The 18,179-nt window shown below is 62.4% G+C and overlaps 7 protein-coding genes across 7 annotated transcripts; 4 read left to right on the forward strand and 3 right to left on the reverse strand.

Moving 5' to 3' along the window:
- Nucleotides 1–877: 877 nt before the first annotated feature.
- On the forward strand, nt 878–2,254 carry SPBR_00631 (uncharacterized protein; the record flags this gene model as incomplete). The annotated part of the gene is made up of 1 exon (XM_040758950.1): nt 878–2,254. One exon carries the CDS (start codon nt 878–880, stop codon nt 2,252–2,254), a length of 1,377 nt encoding a protein of 458 aa, XP_040618006.1.
- Nucleotides 2,255–2,933: 679 nt separating this feature from the next.
- SPBR_00436 (uncharacterized protein) lies at nt 2,934–4,700 on the forward strand (the record flags this gene model as incomplete). The annotated part of the gene is made up of 1 exon (XM_040758755.1): nt 2,934–4,700. The coding sequence occupies one exon, from the start codon at nt 2,934–2,936 to the stop codon at nt 4,698–4,700; it is 1,767 nt and encodes a 588-aa protein (XP_040618007.1).
- Nucleotides 4,701–6,188: 1,488 nt separating this feature from the next.
- Nucleotides 6,189–7,190, forward strand: SPBR_00837 (nuclease S1; the record flags this gene model as incomplete). The annotated part of the gene is made up of 1 exon (XM_040759156.1): nt 6,189–7,190. One exon carries the CDS (start codon nt 6,189–6,191, stop codon nt 7,188–7,190), a length of 1,002 nt encoding a protein of 333 aa, XP_040618008.1.
- A 332-nt stretch (nt 7,191–7,522) lies between these two features.
- SPBR_01106 (uncharacterized protein) lies at nt 7,523–7,957 on the reverse strand (the record flags this gene model as incomplete). The annotated part of the gene is made up of 1 exon (XM_040759424.1): nt 7,523–7,957. The coding sequence occupies one exon, from the start codon at nt 7,955–7,957 to the stop codon at nt 7,523–7,525; it is 435 nt and encodes a 144-aa protein (XP_040618009.1).
- An 845-nt stretch (nt 7,958–8,802) lies between these two features.
- SPBR_00403 (uncharacterized protein) lies at nt 8,803–10,658 on the reverse strand (the record flags this gene model as incomplete). Its single annotated transcript, XM_040758722.1, has 3 exons — nt 8,803–9,881; nt 9,935–10,000; nt 10,079–10,658. 3 exons carry the CDS (start codon nt 10,656–10,658, stop codon nt 8,803–8,805), a joined length of 1,725 nt encoding a protein of 574 aa, XP_040618010.1.
- A 369-nt stretch (nt 10,659–11,027) lies between these two features.
- SPBR_00042 (uncharacterized protein) lies at nt 11,028–15,668 on the reverse strand (the record flags this gene model as incomplete). Its single annotated transcript, XM_040758363.1, has 5 exons — nt 11,028–11,111; nt 11,254–11,954; nt 12,041–12,879; nt 13,072–15,506; nt 15,615–15,668. 5 exons carry the CDS (start codon nt 15,666–15,668, stop codon nt 11,028–11,030), a joined length of 4,113 nt encoding a protein of 1,370 aa, XP_040618011.1.
- A 597-nt stretch (nt 15,669–16,265) lies between these two features.
- Nucleotides 16,266–18,146, forward strand: SPBR_00392 (uncharacterized protein; the record flags this gene model as incomplete). Its single annotated transcript, XM_040758711.1, has 1 exon — nt 16,266–18,146. One exon carries the CDS (start codon nt 16,266–16,268, stop codon nt 18,144–18,146), a length of 1,881 nt encoding a protein of 626 aa, XP_040618012.1.
- Nucleotides 18,147–18,179: the final 33 nt, after the last annotated feature.

Raw genomic sequence — 18,179 nt, forward strand, 5'->3', positions numbered from 1 at the left:
GCCAATAAGGCCCATTCATGCCGTGCCTTGGTCGTGCTCACCGTTTTATATTATCCGCGCGCAGCGCACGACGGCACGCTGGTAGTTTTGATAGTCTTCCGCGCCTAATTAACCGTGCCGTCTCGAGTGTCGTGCTTCCCGGGTCAGTGAGCGACACAACGAGGACCAAAGGACCAAAGGACCAAAAGACCAAAAGACCAAATGGGCACCGAGGCGCCTGTCGGTGTGTTGGCCTTCATTTATACTGTGGCGCTGCCACATTTCGCAAATCTCTGTTCCTGGCCCGGATAAAATGGCGGAACGAGCGGGAATGCAGGCCACGAGATGGAAATTCAGGAACCAGGAACCGCCCGTGGCCTTTAGCGTGACAGTCGGTAGGCATGTCGGTAGGCATGTCTGCAGTGTGCACACGCACGTCGTGGCAGGGATGTCAATAAATAGACAGAGGTTGCCCTGCAGGCACGTCTGCTGGCTGCCGGTGCCCCCCGTTTGAGTGTTTGTTTTTGTCCGCGTCGATTTTGAATTCCAAGTTTCATTCTACCCCTGTGTCTCATCACACCCACTCCTTTGCACCCGGAGCCGATCGTTGCTCCTTCCACTCCTTTGAAAACAAAAAGACGAAAACAAAACTAGCACATCGCCTGTTCTCCACGCCTAAATTCAAAACACCCATCTCAATAACAACGACAACACTACGACATGAGTTACATGACATACTCGTCAACAAAACCTACAGTCCTTACTTGATACAACACCAGTCGTCTTCCAGGAGCAGACGTGACTATGACCAGTCGACGACATCACACTCATTGAACAAACAAACGCATCAGATACAACACGTGGTACAATGTATACCACCAGGCCATCTCGGGCATACATGCCCCGGTCCACGGCTGCCAATGCCATCGACTGGGAGCCGCCTGGCGGGGGCGCCGAGGCCTCATCGTCGCGCCAAACCCGCCAAAACCGCCAGTCGCCGACGAGTCCGCTGGCACGCTTGTCTACGATCATGGCCTCTGTCCGGAGCAGCCTCGTGGGCCAGCCGCCAAGTGACGAGGAAATCGGCAGAGCGCAGACCCAAGTCTACTACAGCGAGGACAAGACCACGGGGAGCAGCAGCGACGACGATGGGCCCAAGGGCAGGGCCGGCAAGGCCGGCGTCCGCGGGAAGGCCAGCTCTCTGCGTGCCGTGTCGTCTCTCGAGTCGCTCTCTGTGGCGCAAGAGCGCCGGGACGCAGAGAGAGCAGAGAGAGCAGAGAGAGCTCGTCGGCTCAGCACGATGACGGAAGACCGTGCGGACGACGGTCGTTTTGGGTGTCTCCCCGCCGCCCTTCGACGCCGTCGCCGTGTGCTCCTGATGGCAGCCGGCGTCCTGGCCGCACTGGTCTTGGTCATTGGCCTCAGTGCCGGCCTGGGCGTGCGTGCCGCCAAGGCTCGGCATGCGCTCCTGGCCGGCCCTGGTGCCAACATGTCTGCCACATCTACACCGTCCATCGTCCCCCCACATCCCACAGCCACGCCCATTGATTTCAACGTCACATCGTCCGCCAACGCTACATCACCAACGTCCACGTCGACGCTGCCGTCGTCTACCCTCTCGTCCAACGCAACCACAGTCGTGCCGCCCACGTCTTCCAGTACGCCTCCACCGGCCGTCGTGCCATCCTCCAGCACTACACCTGCCCCGGCACCTCTTGCCACGCCTGCTCCTTCACCCTCACCATCACCGTCACCGTCACCGACGACCACACTCATACTAACGACGCCGGCTCCTTCTCCAGATCCGGCGCCCACGCCATCACCCACGCCAGAGCCTGCGCCCACACCGGACCCGGCACCAGCTCCTGTGCCGGTTCCTGTGCCTGCGCCCGCGCCACCCACGTCGCCCTCGTCGCCGTCCTCCAGCAACCCGTCCGGCGGCCCCTTTGCGGGCGACGTCACCTACTATGTCCCCGGCCTGGGGGCCTGTGGTCGCTACAGCGCCGCCACCGACTACATTGCCGCCGTCTCCCAGTCGCTGTACGACGCCGTCGGCGCCGCCCACGGCGTCAGCAACCCCAACAACAACCCGCTGTGTGGCCGCCGCATCCGCGTCGCGCTCGGCGGCGGCGTGGGCGCGACCGTCGACGTCACCATCGTCGACCGCTGCACGGCCTGTGCGGAAAACGACGTCGACCTTTCGCCGAGCGCCTTTGGGCAGCTGGCCGGGGCTGCGATGGGACGTGTCCAAGGGTCCTGGTTCTTTTTGGACTAGGCGGTGGCAACTGCGTCTGTACGAATGTGCACCCGTCATGTTTTATGTTTCATGTCCATACTTTTTTTTCCTTGTGGTTTCGACACGCCTTCGCTTCTTGTACATTGTTTTTCACTTCGTCGTGCGTTGGTACGCCTCTTTGTATATACCCTATTGAACATATTGACCGTAGTTCACATTTATCTCATCGACAAAACGTCGTTGCAGCACGTGACAAGACGTCGCATGATGGCACGGCGATGTCCAGCATGACAAAATGCTCTGGACAAGTTAAGAGATGCTTTGCATATCAAATGCACCCCTGGAGGGTCGCTCGTGTCTTGGTTTAGCGCCCGAAGTTGTGATCAGTTAGCGGATGTCGTGATTGCGGGTGCCCCACAGGTATCGTCGGGGCAGAAATAGACTCGGCCGAGATATAGTGTCGACCTCTGCTCGGGCAAGTATCATCAACGGCCGACATGGGAATGTACGGCGTAGGTAAGCGGTTGAATTTTACGCATTGGTGGATGTTCAGCAAGCTCCATTAGCGGACGCGAATGGCGCCATTGTTTCCCAAGAGCTTGTCTGACCTTTCATCTTAAAACGACAACACGTTGTCCACAACACGTTGTCTTGCACCTTGCCGGATTCACTCTTCTCTACACCCGCCCGACTCTGCGTCACACTCAGACACACCACCATGGCAAGACACGACATCCCACGCCACAATGGCAATGCCAACGCGTCGACCGACGCCGCTGTCCAGCATGGCGAGACCTCGCCCCTCCTCGCCGCCACGCAGCCCATCCACGGCAACGTCCCGCCCGGCGCCAAGGCCGTCCCGGGCCTCCTCTGGATCGAGGCGGCCTTGTTCACCAATGTGTTCCTGGCCGGCTTCGACGGCACCGTGACGGCCTCGACGTACGCCGTCATCACGTCCGAGTTCCAGAGCGCCAACCTGGCCGCGTGGATCTCCACGTCGTACCTCGTCACCACGACGGCGCTGCAGCCGCTGTACGGCCGTCTCTCGGACATTGTCGGCCGGCGCGCCTGTCTGCTGGCGGCCACCCTGCTCTTCGGCCTCGGCTGCCTCGGCTGCGCGCTCAGCCCCAACCTGGGCCTGCTGATTGCCATGCGCGCGCTGGCGGGCGCCGGCGGCGGCGGCCTCATGACGATGGCGACCATCATCAACACGGACCTCATTGCGCCGGAGCAGCGCGGCATGTACCAGGCGGGGCAGAACATCTTGCACGGCGTGGGCGCCATCCTGGGCGCGTCGCTGGGCGGCACGCTGGCCGGCTGGCTGGGCTGGCGGTTCGCGTTTCTGGTGCAGGTGCCCATCTGCCTGGCGGCGCTGGTCGTGGCCCGCGTCGTGGTGCCGAAGAGCATTGTGCCCCGGCGGCACCGCGCCGTTGTCAAGCCTGACGGTGATGCTGCTGACGTCGAGTCTGTCGTTGGTGGCAACGCGCGAGGACCCTCGACGGCCACGGCGACGCGGCCCATGTCGACGTGGGAGCAGGTCGACTTTCTCGGCGCCGTCCTGCTCATTGCCGGCCTGTCCCTCTTTCTGGCGGCGCTCAGTGCCGGCAGCAACAACGGCGGTGCCGGCGCGGCGCTGGCGTGGGCGCAGCCGTCGGTCCTCGGCTGCCTCGGCGGCAGCATTGTGCTGCTGGTCGCCTTTCTCGCCGTCGAGGCCCGCACGACGGCCGTGCCCCTGCTGCCGCTCAGCATGCTCCACGGCGTCGAGCGCGTGTCCCTGCTCGTCGCCAACGTCTGCCTCGGCATGTCCGGCTACGGCTTCCTGTTCCTCATGCCCCTCTTCTTCCAGGCCGTGCTGCTCGACTCGGCCGCCGTCGCCGGCCTGCGCCTCGTCGCCTCGTCGCTCGCCACGCCCCTCGGCGGCCTCACGACGGGCCTCGCCATGAAGTTTCTGGCCCCGCGCTACGCGGCCAACGCCAACGCCCTCCTGACCGCCTTGGCCCGCGGCGGTGCCCTCGTCCTGCTCGCCGGCGGCGTCACCAACCTCGCCCTCGGCATGCACGACCCCTCCTGGCACTACGCCGCCTACCTCACCGTCGGCGGCTTCGGCCAGGGCATGTCCTACCCGGCCAGCCTCTTCCGCTTCATCGGCGCCTGCGACTTTGGCGAGCACGCCGTCGCCACCTACCTCGTGTACCTCGTGCGCTCCGTCGGCTCCGTCGCCGGCGTCGCCGCCATCTCCACCATTGTGCAGACACACCTCCTCGCCCGGCTCACCGACGTCTTTGCCGGCACCCCGGGCGGCGCCGAGCTGATTGACACGCTGACGCACTCCGTCGAGGCCCTGCGGGAACTGCCCACGGACACGCGCGTCGTCGTGCAGGGCATCTACTACGAGGCCTGCCGGCGCGGACTGTACTTTTTGCTGGCCGTGGGCAGTGTCACGGTGGTGTGCACCTTTTTGCTGTCGACGAAGCCAAGAAAGTAGTTGGTGGGGGGGATTTGTGCTATATAATTGAATTGACTGTATTTTGGCGTTTTTAAAAGCATATATTATTGCTAACATAGTTTAGTAGGGCAACTGCTTTTTTCTTTTTTCTTTTTTCTTTTCTTTTTATCGTCAAATAATAAATATAGAATAAATCAAGAAATGTAGACATTGTTGTTATGGCCTACGACGCAAACCTCGCTAACACATTCTAATACAATTCATCTATAATTTTCGTTTTCTTTATCTCGACAAAAAATGCAGAATCACATGCCTGTGGTGAACTCCAAAGTTGCAGAATCGGATTTGAGCATAGTCGGATCGAAGCAGCGGCGGGAGAGATAAGGCGACGGTTCGGTAGCCAACGCGGACAGTTCCGCACCGTTTTCTTCGCGACTTTTCTTCGCAGGGCAGTGCCAAGGTCATAATTATCAGTTTAAACAAGTGGGGAGGTGCTACTGTGGCCAACGACTCGCCCATGTGACATGGATCGTGAAAGTTGCGGACAGGAAAGATGAAGAAAGACAATGCAGAATCTGAACGTCACGACACCTGTTTTTGCATTTAAAACACGCTGGCTCAAGCACGTTGCACATGTTCATACAAACGAGCGACGGCTCAACATGTTCGCAGACGGGTGTTTCGACTGTCGGTGCCCGGAGTATCGGCACACGCGAGGACCTTTCGTTCTTCGATATAGCATATTTTCCCCTCGTCCATGTCGACATCGGCCGTCGGCGTCGCATTAGGCATAGCGGGCGCCTCGTTACGCAGACTTGTCCACCATTGAGAAGCCATATCTCCATAGCCACTACGATCGACACAGTGCTACGATGTGTAGCAGCATCGATCGCCGCCGACGCCCTGGTTTTTCCATATTGCATGCGTCGTTTCACTGCCGATCCTGAGGCTCGTTCTGAACCAATCGATGGCCAGCAGCCCCTGTGGTGTAAATGACGGCCCAAAGCCAGTTTCCTATTTGGTACACCGCCGGGCGCTACTGGGCGTTGTGGCGTTCTGGCCCGCTTTGGCCCGTCTTGGGCGGCAGTTGAGCGGTGGAACGAACCGAACGAGCAGACGAAGCACAAAGTCGCATGTCGTGCATCCCTTTCCTCCTCCGTGCAGCAATTGGCTGCTTGGCCGGCAGCTGGACCATGTTGCTGCGTCGCGACTGCTGAGTGGACCGAACGTCGTCCGGTGCGATAAGCTTAATTGGTCGTGGTGCTTGTTCCATAATACAAGCTCACGACAGTACTTTTGTACGCATACGTATCGAGCTGGGAGGGACCTGGCAGTACGCGGCCGGTCCACCGAGGCCCGAAAGGGAAGTTGAAAGGTCGTTCCAGATAGGCAGTCTTTGTCCTCCCTCGAGTTATATAAACCGGCTCGAGTCGACAGATTCACCAGGAAATGGAGCCAGGAAATGGAGCCAGGCAACCTTCCAGTATCCTCCCGGACAGCTTTCCAATTTCCCCATCTTGATCCACGATGAAGACCTCCTACGTTCCCGTCTTGGCCGGCTTCGCCAGTCTCCCGGGCGCCCATGCCTGGGGCAGCCTCGGCCACGCGACCGTGGCGTATGTGGCGCAGAACTTTGTGACGAGCGAGGTCAAGACGTGGGCGCAGGGCGTGCTGGCGGACACCTCGACGTCGTACCTGGCCAACATTGCGTCGTGGGCCGACACGTACCGGGCGACGACGGCGGGCAAGTGGTCGGCGCCGTTCCACTTCATCGACGCCGAGGACAACCCGCCGTCGAGCTGCAACGTCGACTACGCGCGCGACTGCGGCAGCAGCGGCTGCTCCATCAGCGCCATTGCCAACTACACGCAGCGCGTGGGCGACGGGCGCCTGAGCGCGGCCAACATCAACCAGGCGCTCAAGTTCCTCGTGCACTTTGTCGGCGACATCACGCAGCCGCTGCACGACGAGGCCCTCGACGTCGGCGGCAACACCATCACGGTCACGTTTGACGGCTACAGCGACAACCTGCACGCCGACTGGGACACGTACATCCCCGAGAAGCTCGTCGGCGGCAGCACGCTCGCGGACGCGCAGTCGTGGGCCACGAGCCTCACGGCCGCCATCAACACGGGCAGCTACGCCAGCGCCAAGGCGTCGTGGATCGCCGGCGACGACGTGGGCAGCGCCGTGGCCACCGCCACGCGCTGGGCGGCCGACGCCAACGCGCTCGTGTGCTCCGTCGTCATGCCGCACGGCGTCGCGGCCCTCGAGACGGGCGACCTCTACCCGACCTACTACAACGGCGTCGTCCCCACCGTCGAGCTGCAGATCGCCAAGGCCGGCTACCGCCTCGCCAACTGGCTCAACCTGATCTACGCCCAGGACATTGCCGCCGGCGCGGCCGCCAAGCGCGCGCCCGTGGCCGACCTCTCCGGCGCCGACCTGCTGCCCCCGCCGCGGCCCCTGAGCAAGGCGAAGCTGGCCCGCGCGGCGCTGGGCGGCAGCTGTGGCCAGCACCGTCATTGAGCGGACGGGGAGTGGTCCGTACGCGATATGTGAATGATGACGACGTGACGACGACGTGACGACGAAGTGACGACGGTGACGACGTGACAAAGAATGCATAAAGACGAGATGCAATTGTAATCAATATTGGAAACAAAGTACATAGAACAGAACAACACTATGCTAGTCTGCAAACGACAGTGGCAATGACAACGTATTCTGCGCGACTTGAAGCTGTAAATATCGACTCTGATTCTAGATCCAAGTCTATACACGGACCCTTCAAACAGCACCTTCTTGTCCGTTCCACATCTCCTCACAGCGTAGGGTATTGGTACTCCCTCCTGCGCGACTCAGGCCGAAAACACCATGCTCGAGACGCCCGACACGAGCAGCGCCCACACGCCCAGCTGCGCCATTGTCATCGACGGCGACGTGTGCCCGCCCGGTGCGGCGTCGCTGCTGAACCCCAAGATGCGCGACTGGTTGAGGTCGTGGTGGTTGCCCCCGAAGCAGTTGGCAAACGAACTCATGTCCGGATGGGCGGGCGGCGCCTCGCAGTACAGGTAGCAGCCCTCGACGACGTGGACGGCGTTGGGCGAGCAGCAGGCGACCATGTCGGGCTCGGACCCGTTGTTGCCCGGGATGACGGCCACGGGGACGTCGTGGGGGATGGGCAGCGACTCGAGGTCGGGCAGCACGCCGGCGCCGGGACAGGTCGATGCCGGCGAGGGGGCGCTCGACGTCGCGGAGGCGGCAGAGGAGGGCGCGGTGACGGATGAGGACATTGTGATGGTGGGGTGTCTTGTTAAGTTTTGGTGTTGATCATATGTATCTTCGTGATGTTTGTTTGAGGATGTATGTTGGCGATGGGAAAGACAGAATTGCGAGATGATTTATCGCCGTGGTGGACGTGTCTTATTTATTATATTCATCATTATATTCATTACTTGTACGAATGTACACACAAGGCCTCTCGGCACGACCCCCTACGGACATAAACCCTGCCTCGAATCTTTTCAAGTTTGTTCACTGCTTGGCGCTACAGTGGCGAGTGCCCTCAATCCCTGAAAAGGCCTATGATCCCTGCCGCTTTGGGCATGTCATCTGCCCTGTGGGGCGACCAATGGTGAGAGTGAGAAAGTGTACTTCGTACAGAATATGGAGTCGAACATCTCCGGGCGGGTATTTAAGCTTATGACGGGACGAAATGGTGTGGACTCGGAGTGTTCGCAGGACCATTTAGCATTGTTGACACGGTAAAGAGAAACGTCACTGCAAAAGTGGCCCAAGAGTTGGATAACCATTAGTTCGTTTATCAATGTTGGACCCTCGAGACCCAGAGACCCTGCTCGACGTAAAACCTGCCAGGCATCCTTGGCATGCATCCACCGCTGCAAGTGACATCATTTCGGCGGATATCAAAGTTAACCACTGCATAGCGCCTTGGCACACTCATTTCCCCAGTCTCGACAACAGGCCGAATAGGGGGCCGCAATATCATGAAAGCAAACGCGTCGAGTCCCGGGTATCACGGCACGCGATGGAACAATGTGTCGACTTTGCAGCGTAACCGTGTCACGCCGGGGGGTATCTTCAAAATCAGGTCAGACATTTTGTTGCAATAAATGCGCTATACCCTATTGTTTACAGCTCGAAATCTGTCCTGGCCCGTCACGCGGTTGTTGCCTTTGCGCACCGTCTTTGTCAGTGCCTGCTGCACGGCAACAGTTGACGACACGCCCAGAACACGGCCGTCCGCGTCCAGCGCCTCGGCCTTGACAGCGACGATGCGCACGTCCCTGGCCCGGTTGATGCGCGTCGACGTCTCGAACCCGCGGCGCGGCACCACCTTGGCCTTCCACACGGTGTCTTTTGCCCCTGTCGTGTCGCCGGCCGCCGGCTGCTCGCCCCACGAGAAGCGCCACGCCCGGGTGACGGTGTCGCCGTTCCAGCTGACAAACAGGCGCACGGCGCCGCCCGCATCGACGGCATCGGACGCCCCCGCCGCCGGCTGCTGCTCGGCGTAGACGGCGGGCGTCTCGGCGGCATAGCCCGTCCAGTTGAAGCGGAACGCGCGGTAGTTTTGCAGCTTGTCCCGGAGGAAGCCGCGGCCCAGCCAGGCGTGGAAGACGGGCGTGCCGGCGGCGTCGTACTCGGTGACCTGGCCCTCGGAGCCCCAGTTGACGAGGTCGCCGCCGCCGGGCAGGGACTGCAGGGAGCCCTGGGACTTGGTGAGGATGGGCGGGTCGCCGCGGGCGCGGTCGGGGACGGCGACGGCGGGCGGCTCGAGGGCGCGGTCGAGGGTGGCGGTCTGGGCGGCGTGGTCGAGGCGGATGTACTTGCCGCGGGAGTAGGGGTTGATGCGGATCTCGCGGCCGCGGCCGGCCGACTCGGAGCCGTAGACGGAGTTGTCAAAGACGGAGATGACGTCCGCCCCGCCGTCCGATCCCTCGACAAAGTAGCGCGCGTGGTGCTGGAACCCGAAGCGGACGCCGTCGCCGAGGGCAAAGTCGGAGTGGTTGCCGCCGAGGCGCCAGATGACCGACCCGTCCGTGCCGCTGATCTTGAAGATGGTGGACGCGTGGCGGGCCGACACGAGGTAGTGGCCGTCGGCGCCCTTGGCGACGGAGTTGATGTGGAAGTAGTCCCAGGCGGTGGCGCTGCTGCGGCCCACGCCGGCCAGGCCGCGCGGCAGGGAGAGGGCGGACTCTGCGAGTTGTTAGAGGGGCTGGGATGGGATGCGGGTGCCTTTGTGGACTCACCGTCGGGCGACACGTGGTCGAGACTGCTCCATTCAAAGACGACGTCGCCCGTGGTAATGTCGAGTTCTGTGGTTCGGTTAGCAGATGCACTCCAGCGTCTCTGCGCGTCTCTGCGCGTCTCTGTGAATTCAAGCGAGCACCTACCCTGAAACCGCGCGTCGACAATCCACGTCTGCGCGTCGTCGCCGCCGTACGCCGCCAGGTTCCGCTGCACCGGCTCGTAGATCTGCAGCAGCGCCGTCGTCTCGTCCACAATCGCAAACTCGTGCTTGTCCGACACGCGGTGGCCGCCCGCCCGCAGCACGCGCACGACGCTGTAGTGGTCATCCAGCAGCGCGTGGCGGCCGTGGCCGTGGCCGTGGTTGCCGTTGTGCAGCCCCTCAAACGAGAACAGCACGTCCTGGCCCTGGAACCGCGCCGCCTGCAAGTTGCACGTCCAGCCGGCAAAGTAGCCAAAGCCGGACCACACGAGGTCGCCCGCGCTGTCCAGAATGTAGGGCGCCACCTGGTTCGAGACGCGGTCGTCCGGCTCGCCGTACGTGGTAAAGGGCGACACGAACAGGTAGCCCGGCGCGCAGCGGCCGTTGCACGGAATGGTGATGTTGAGGTGCGGCGGCGAGAGGTCGGGCCGGGAGCGGTAGGTGGTGTCGGCAGAGGCTGGGGAGGCTACGGCTGCGGCCAGGGCCAGGGCCAGGAGGGCGGGTGTCGTTGGCGAGCGTCCCATGTTTGTTTGCGTGGGTGTGAGAGGCGAGGAATGATGGTTGTGTTGTGCCCTGCTCGTCCGTGGTTTGTTTGGTATAGGACTTTGTATAAAAAGATTTGGTACAAAAGAAATGGCTCGTGGAAGCTGAGATGGAATGGACCCTCGGGCACAACCACGCCGACGTCGCCAAGATCGATGCAATTGCGAAATCACTTGAAACGATATCACCATCGACCGTCGCGTGCAGACACGGCCTAGATGCAATCTCGCCCGAGTTATCAAGATGGCCTTGCTGGGCGGCTCCACTTGTGGGCCGCGTCCGTCTCGCCCGCGCCTGTGGCAGGGCTTGCTTTCGGACAAGGCCCGCGCCATCTCGTTCCATCTCTCCTATCACATCTCGATACGCTGCGTGCTGTGTCGCCGCCCAAACGAGTGGCATCCATGGCGCACGTCCGAGATGGTGCAATCGCGACGCTAGATTTGCCCATCAGGACCTGTGTCCGTTGCCAGGTTCTCTCGACGAGTATATGAAGACTCGTTCCGCCAAGGGGATGTGATCGGCAGACGAATGGACCAAGCGGGCCGCAGACAGTGACTGCATCTTGACATTTCTCACCACTTCCACAGCTTGCAGCAAAGCATCACCAACATTATCCACACCTCCCACATGGCCAAGTCGGACCTCCTCGCGGCCTCTGTGCCCGTGTCCGACGAGGAAAAGTCGGCCCAGGCGCTCTCCAGCATGCCCGCCGCCGGCAGCGCCAGCGACAGCGACGTCGGCCACACGCAGACGTGGACCGCGGCCGAGGAGCAGGCCCTCGTGCGCAAGGTCGACTGGATCGTGATGCCCATCCTGATGCTCGTCTTCTTCGGCCTGCAGCTCGACCGAGCCAACGCCGGCAACGCCCTGACGGACAACTTCCTCAAGGACGTCGGCATCACCCAGAACCAGTTCAACATCGGCACGCAGCTGCTCAACGCCGGCATCGTCGTGCTGGAGATCCCGTCCAACCTCGTGCTGTACCGCGTCGGCCCCAAGGCGTGGATCGGCGTCCAGATCTTTCTGTGGGGCTTCGTGGCCACCTTCCAGTCGTTCCAAAAGGGCCTCGGCGGCTACCTGTCGACGCGCCTGCTGCTGGGCCTCTGCGAGTCGGGCTTCATCCCCGGCAGCCTCTTTACCATCTCGCAGTGGTACCGCGCCCACGAGCTGAGCCGCCGCTATGCCTTTTTCTTCCTGGGCAACGGCCTGGCCACGGCCGCCGGCGGCCTCATTGCCTACGGCGTGCTGCACATGCGCGGCCTCGCCGGCCTGGCCGGCTGGCAGTGGCTGTTTATTGTGCGTTCATCGTCCTCCGCGTGCCACACTACCGTACGACGTCTCCCTGACACTTACGCTAACACACCCAGCTCGAAGGCATCTTTACCGTGCTCACCGGCGTCGTCTTCGTCACCCTCTTCCCCGGCCTGCCGAGCAACCCCGTCTCCTTTGCCGGCGTGCGCTACTTTAGCGACCGCGAGCTGCTGATCCTGCGCCAGCGCAAGGCCCTCGACGACCCCACGGCCGGCCCGCTGCGGCGCCGCGTCGCGTGGCAGGACCTGCGCGTGACCCTCTTCAGCGGCAAGGTCTGGCTGCACGTGCTGCTGACGACCGTCGGCCTCGCGCCCTCCACGGCGCTGTGGTCCTACGCGCCCACCATTGTCGCCTCCTACGGCTTCGATCGGCTCGCCTCCAACGCCATGACCAGCGTCGGCCAGTGGGTCTCCGTCGCCCTCGTCGTCCTCGGCGGCTTCGTGGCCGACCGCTGGGGCCGCCGCGGCTGCTTCGTCCTCGTCGCCGTCGCCATCGAGTTCGTCTTCACCGTCGCCTACAAGTGCCTGCCCGACGACGCCGCCCGCGCCACCAAGTTTGCCCTCCTCACCCTCGCCAGCGCCACCTGCAGCTGGTGGCACGCCGCCCACGGCTCCTGGCTCGCCATCAACGCCCGCTCGCCCGCCGAGCGCTCCGTCCGCATGGCCCTCTTCATCATGGCCGCCAACTGCGCCGGCATCGTCGGCGGCCAGCTCTTCCGCTCCGACGACCTGCCCTACTACCACCGCGGCTGGACCATTGCCGTCGCCTTTATGGCCTTTTCCGTCGCCGTCACGCTGGCCCTGCTGGTCCTGTACGCCCTGGCCAACCGGCAGCTGAAGAAGGAGGCCGGTGTGGACGCCGGCCACGTCGACAAGGACGGCCAGCCCATTGCTTCTCCGGTTGTGAAGCTCTACAACTACTAATGGGGTGTTTGCGCTCTGATGGTGTTACTTTGTATTTTAGATACTAGCCAGTTGCAACTCATGACATTCGTTTCTAAAAAGTAGTGGCATCCTTTCATGTCTCGTAAATGTAACAAATGTAACAAGGCACTACGTAGACGGCTACAGCAGCGGGTCATACACTGGAGCAAACACGTTGTTGAACCACGACTCAAAGTCTTGGCTCGTGTCCAGGTCCATCGACGTGAGCAACGCGTTCATGCCGTCGTGGTTTGCGCTGTGGCCCGTGTTGCCCCCGTTGCCCCTGGTGGGCCCATTCGGCAGAAGCGTGCCCTGGTACAGAGACACGGCCGGACCGCCGACGCTCCCACCCACACCGCCACCCATTGCCACGGGCGTGCTCCCGGCACTGCCCCCGCCGCCGCCGCCGACACTGCTGTCCGGCTTGGGCGGCGCGCGCGCCAGGAACCGCGCCATGATCTCGTGCCGGCCCAGCATGTCGTTGATAATGGCCGCCTGGTGGTGCGCCGTGGACGCGTCGCCGCTGCGCGCCGTGCGCATCAGCCGCAGCACCAGGTCCTCCTCGGCCGCCAGCAGCGTGTCGATCAGCACGGCGCCGCGCTTGGCCATGGCGTCGCAGCGCCGGTGCCGCAGCCGGTCCGCGGCCCGCGCCAGCGTCTGCCGGTACGCGTGCGCCGTGTCGTCGGTGTGGTCGGTGCGGTGGAACAGCTCGAGGCCCAGCACGACGGCCGCCGTCACGCAGAACGCCGAGTGCGTCCAGATGGACAGCGTCTGCTCGGCCAGCGCCTGCTCGTGCTCGCGCAGAATGGTCGTGGCCGCGGCCACGCAGGTCGAGCGCGTGTGCCGAAACGCGGGCCCGCCCTGGAACGAGTCGTAGAGCACCGGCCGGTGGATCATGATGATCTTCTCGGCGGCCGAGATGGCGAGCGTGCGCCGCGCCAGCGCCAGCCAGGGCGTGTGCACGGCGCCGGGGCCGGCGGGGGCCGCGTCGTCCCGCAGCAGAAACTCGGGGATCTGCGCCACGTTGGCCCGCATCACGCGGTCGCACGCCAGGATATGCTGGTACGCCTCGGCGGGCGGCTTGCGCGCGCCCATCGGCCCCAGCCCGTCCAGCAGCGGCGGGATCAGCGACGCCGTCCGGCCCAGCATGCGCACGTACGACGAGTTGGTGGGCTCGCGGGCCGGCCGCGCCACCATGTCCTCGTCGTTGCAGTTGTCCGGCAGCGGCGTGATGTACTGCGACGGGTGGATGACGTACGTGTCCGTGTACGGGATCTGGAAGTGGTCCTGGATCACCAGCTGCAGCCACACGCGCTTGCCCGTCTCGATCTCGACCCGCTCGTGCCACGCGTCCACCTCGGTGCCCTCTTCTGGCGGGTCCGCAATCTTGTGCAGGCCCAGGCAGTGGGCGATGCGCACGGCCGCGCCCACCAGAATCGCATTCAGGTCCGTCCGGTCGAGGTTGTGCGCGATCCGCGTCGAGATGACAATCGCCTGCACCGCGTACAGCGACAGGTTCTCCAGAAAGTTCTCGCCGTACAGGGTGTGCACCATGGCCTGGAACTGCCGGCCCACCAGCGCCTCGTCAAAGTCCCAGTCGCCCGTCACCTCGCGCCGGTACGGCTCGTTGTTGAGCAGCGTCCACAGCGACACGCTGCACACGGCAAAGTACAGCGCCAGCCACAGCGGGTGGTCCGCCGTGCCCGTGCGCCAAAACTGCTCGCACTGCGCCGCAAACGTCGGCCCGTGGAACGCGTTGTGGTGCCACCGCAGGTGGTCCATGTGGAACGCCACCACCTGGCGCGCGACGCGCGGCGGCAGCAGCACCGACGGCTCCGTCGGGTCGCTGTCGCTGGCGTCCGCCCGCAGCGTCATGGCCTGCCGGCCGACCCACGCGGCGTCGCAGTTGATCGATGCCAGCTCCGAATACCGCCGGTTCTGGTAGCAGCGGCAGCGGCGGTGCGGGAAGCATGCCTGGCTGTGCCGGCCCCAGGCCAGAAACTCGAAGCCGGTCAGGATGGACGCGTGGTTGTCGTCGAGCTGGTGCGTGGTCGGCATGCGCTGGTGCTGGTGCTGCTGCTGCTGCTGCTGCTGCTGGTGCTGCTGCTGGAACTGCACGGTTCGTTGCTGCACGCCGAACACCGGCGTCGACGCAGAGGATGTCGACGCCGACGTCGACGTGGCCATGCTTGTCGGACTGGCCACAGTCACCGTTCCGCCGTAGCTGCTGCGCATCTCGTCTTCGTCCGTCGGTGCCGGGCTGTGCATCGCAGGGTCCACGCCCATGGCCGCGCCGTTCGTGTCGTCGGCATCCGGCTGGAGTGGCCCGTCGCCGGACGTAGCCGACTTGCCGTGTTCCAGGAAGTGGACGCGTCGGTCAATGTCGGCGACGGCATCTCGGCAGCCGGGCCCCAGCGCGACCAGACGAGCCCGGAGCGTCCGCAGGAACCGCAGCTCGTCCCGGTGCAGCGACAGCGACTTGCTGATCCGCACCACCTCGCGGGTGCATGTCTTGGACAGCCGCACACATCGGCCACACGGCGTCTGCTTGTCACACCGGACCTTGCGTTGCGAGCATTCTAGCAGGCCAGTTGGCTGTCAGCCTCGCCTGTCGTCTGAACGAGACGACATGAAAAAGAACATAAAAAGAACCAAACAATCTGTGCGCCTACCTTTGCATGCTGTTGGAGGCCGTTGAGACACTCGTAAGGTCCGCGGCGGCGGCGACAGCGGCACAAACTGGGTCTGGCTGGCCATGATCGTGTATGGACAGGAGCATAACCGCAGCCACACGCACACATCTCGGCCAAATGGTGTCGGTGTGTCGTCGACAGTGTTCCGCGCGCCAGCACCCGACACACACAACGAGACAGCAGCTGATAAGGGACCAAGGCGCCTTCGACAAATGGCGTTACGTGAGTTAGCTCTTGCGTGATAACACTAAAGCGGGGCGGATTGGTGAGAGTCACGTGTGGGTCCACTTTTCTGCATGTAAGTGCGCTGGCGGGCGGCGAAGCACGCGACGTCTCGGATTGGTCAGCTCTGCTGCAACAAAACGGAAAGAGCCGTGTGTCAGAGATAATCTTCATCCACACTCTTCTTGCATCTCACAGAGTTGTGCGCCGTCAGAGTCAAACTTATTGTCGTCCATCTTGTCATCTTCGTCAACACTCGCCCATATTCATTACCATGTCTTAGACTCTACTCACAGATCCTGAACTCGTACTAACCTCTCACCTCTCGGCCCTCGCCGAAACTCTTTCCGTCATCATTATTCCCGCCAACTCTGGTTGTCCTTAAAGCCCACCCCCATCACACTTATGATCATGTGCTACGCTTAGGCAATTGACCGACATGCCTCAACACTCGCGGCTTTCCTGCTGGACATGCCGTCTGCGCAAGAAAAAGTGCGACCGCACACTTCCCCTCTGCAGCAACTGCCGAGGCCTGGGCCTTTCCTGTCGCAATGGCGACGAGACACGGCCGGGCTGGATGGAAGGCGGCAAAGCGCAGGAACAGCACGCCCTCGTCATCCGAGCGCAAATTAAAGAACACCAGGTCCGAGAGAGATCACTTGTCGCACAACATCGCAGGGCCCAAAAACAGCAACGACGCAGTGACGGGAGATCCGAGCTGCTTATGCATGAGGAGGCATGGGATACGTCGGCTGCGAAGGAATCGAGGCCTGCAGGAGCAACAAGCCATTCGTCATCATCCCAAGCATCATCGTCCTCGCCTGTTCCTGCGTCGGCGGCCTTTGCGCCGCCCGGGCAATCGTACATTTCCGCCGACTTCACCGTCATGTACCTCGACTACGTGTTTCCCTTTTTGTTCCCGCACTACCGCCCAACCATCTTTGAAGGCGGCCGGGCATGGGTCCTGGCGACGCTGCAGACGCAGAAGCCGCTGTACCACACGGCCATGAGCCTGGCTTCCTTCTTTCTGGCCCTGATAACACAAACCCCGTCAACATCAACATCGACGCCGCAGTCGCCGTCTGAAACATCTCTGACGGCCCAGTCCCACACAACCCTCCAATCCTTCTGCGGCGGGTTTATCTGGGACATTCTTGGCCAGCACATGGACGAAGCCAGCCGCGCCGTGCGCGCCGTCATTGACCGCATTCCCCGCGCGCCGGCGGACACGGCGCTGGTCCCGCGCACGCGGCTGCTGGTGAACATTGTGCAGCTGCAAGTGTTTGAAACGGCCATGGGGACCGGCGCCGGGACGGGCACAGGAACAGGAACACGCGGCATTCACCTGCGTGCCGCCACAGAAGTGTTTGACGGCATTGTCCGGCAGTACGATTCCCTCGGCCACGTCCTGGCGTCGCTCGACAGCTCGTTTTCGGAGGCGCTGCAGGGCACCGGCTGGCGCATCTGGAACATTGACCAGGCGGCCTTCCGTTTCGCGGCCAGTGCGCTTCTGTACATGGACATTGTGGAGAGCACGACGCGGCAGGGGGTGCCGCACCTGCGAACATGGTACCCGCGACTGGTTGCGCAAGCGGACGGAAACACAAAAGACACCAGGCGACTCCGCATGGAAGACGTGGTCGGATGTCAGGGCTGGATGCTGATGGTCATCAGCGAGATTGCCGTTCTTGCCAACTGGGCTTACCAGGGCTCTGAGAGGAACAATGGCGACCTGGGCCGGCTGGCAGAGCTCCATGCGCGGAGCCACAATCTTTCATGGCGCATCCACGATGGTCTACGGTATTTGACGAGAGACACGGAATCTGCCACATCTCCGCTCAGTGCAAGTACGAGTGCAAGTGCAGCGTCTCCGCCTCCAGTTTTGCAAGCCTACTACCGGCCCGACAGTGGCGCCCAACTCCAGGAACAGGCCCAAGTCACACGCATCTGGGCCTATGCCGGCCTCTTGTATTTGGAGACAGTCACGAGAAAGTGTGCCTGCGACAACTGCGCCAGCAAGTCTCACAAAGAGAACGCCACAACCGTCCTTGCGCTGTTGCAACAAGTGACGTTGCCGGCTGTGCTACGAGGCCTCAATTGGCCCATCTTTGTCACGGGCTTCATGGCGACCGTCGAGCAACGAGCAGAAATCCGCAATATTGTGGCCACGGCAGGCCCGCTACAGAAATTCGGCGGCCTGGCGTCGACGCTGCACCACTTGGAGGAGTTGTGGAACCGCCCGCCCCAGCAGCACAACGAACCACCACGCACATTTCGAGAGTCGGTGGCCTTGCTGGCCGACAGTCCCGTTTTCATGTAATGACAAGTGACAAACTACTGGATTGAAGAAATC

This window comes from Sporothrix brasiliensis (genome assembly GCF_000820605.1).
Source record: "Sporothrix brasiliensis 5110 chromosome Unknown Cont19, whole genome shotgun sequence".
Taxonomy (NCBI): domain Eukaryota; kingdom Fungi; phylum Ascomycota; class Sordariomycetes; order Ophiostomatales; family Ophiostomataceae; genus Sporothrix; species Sporothrix brasiliensis.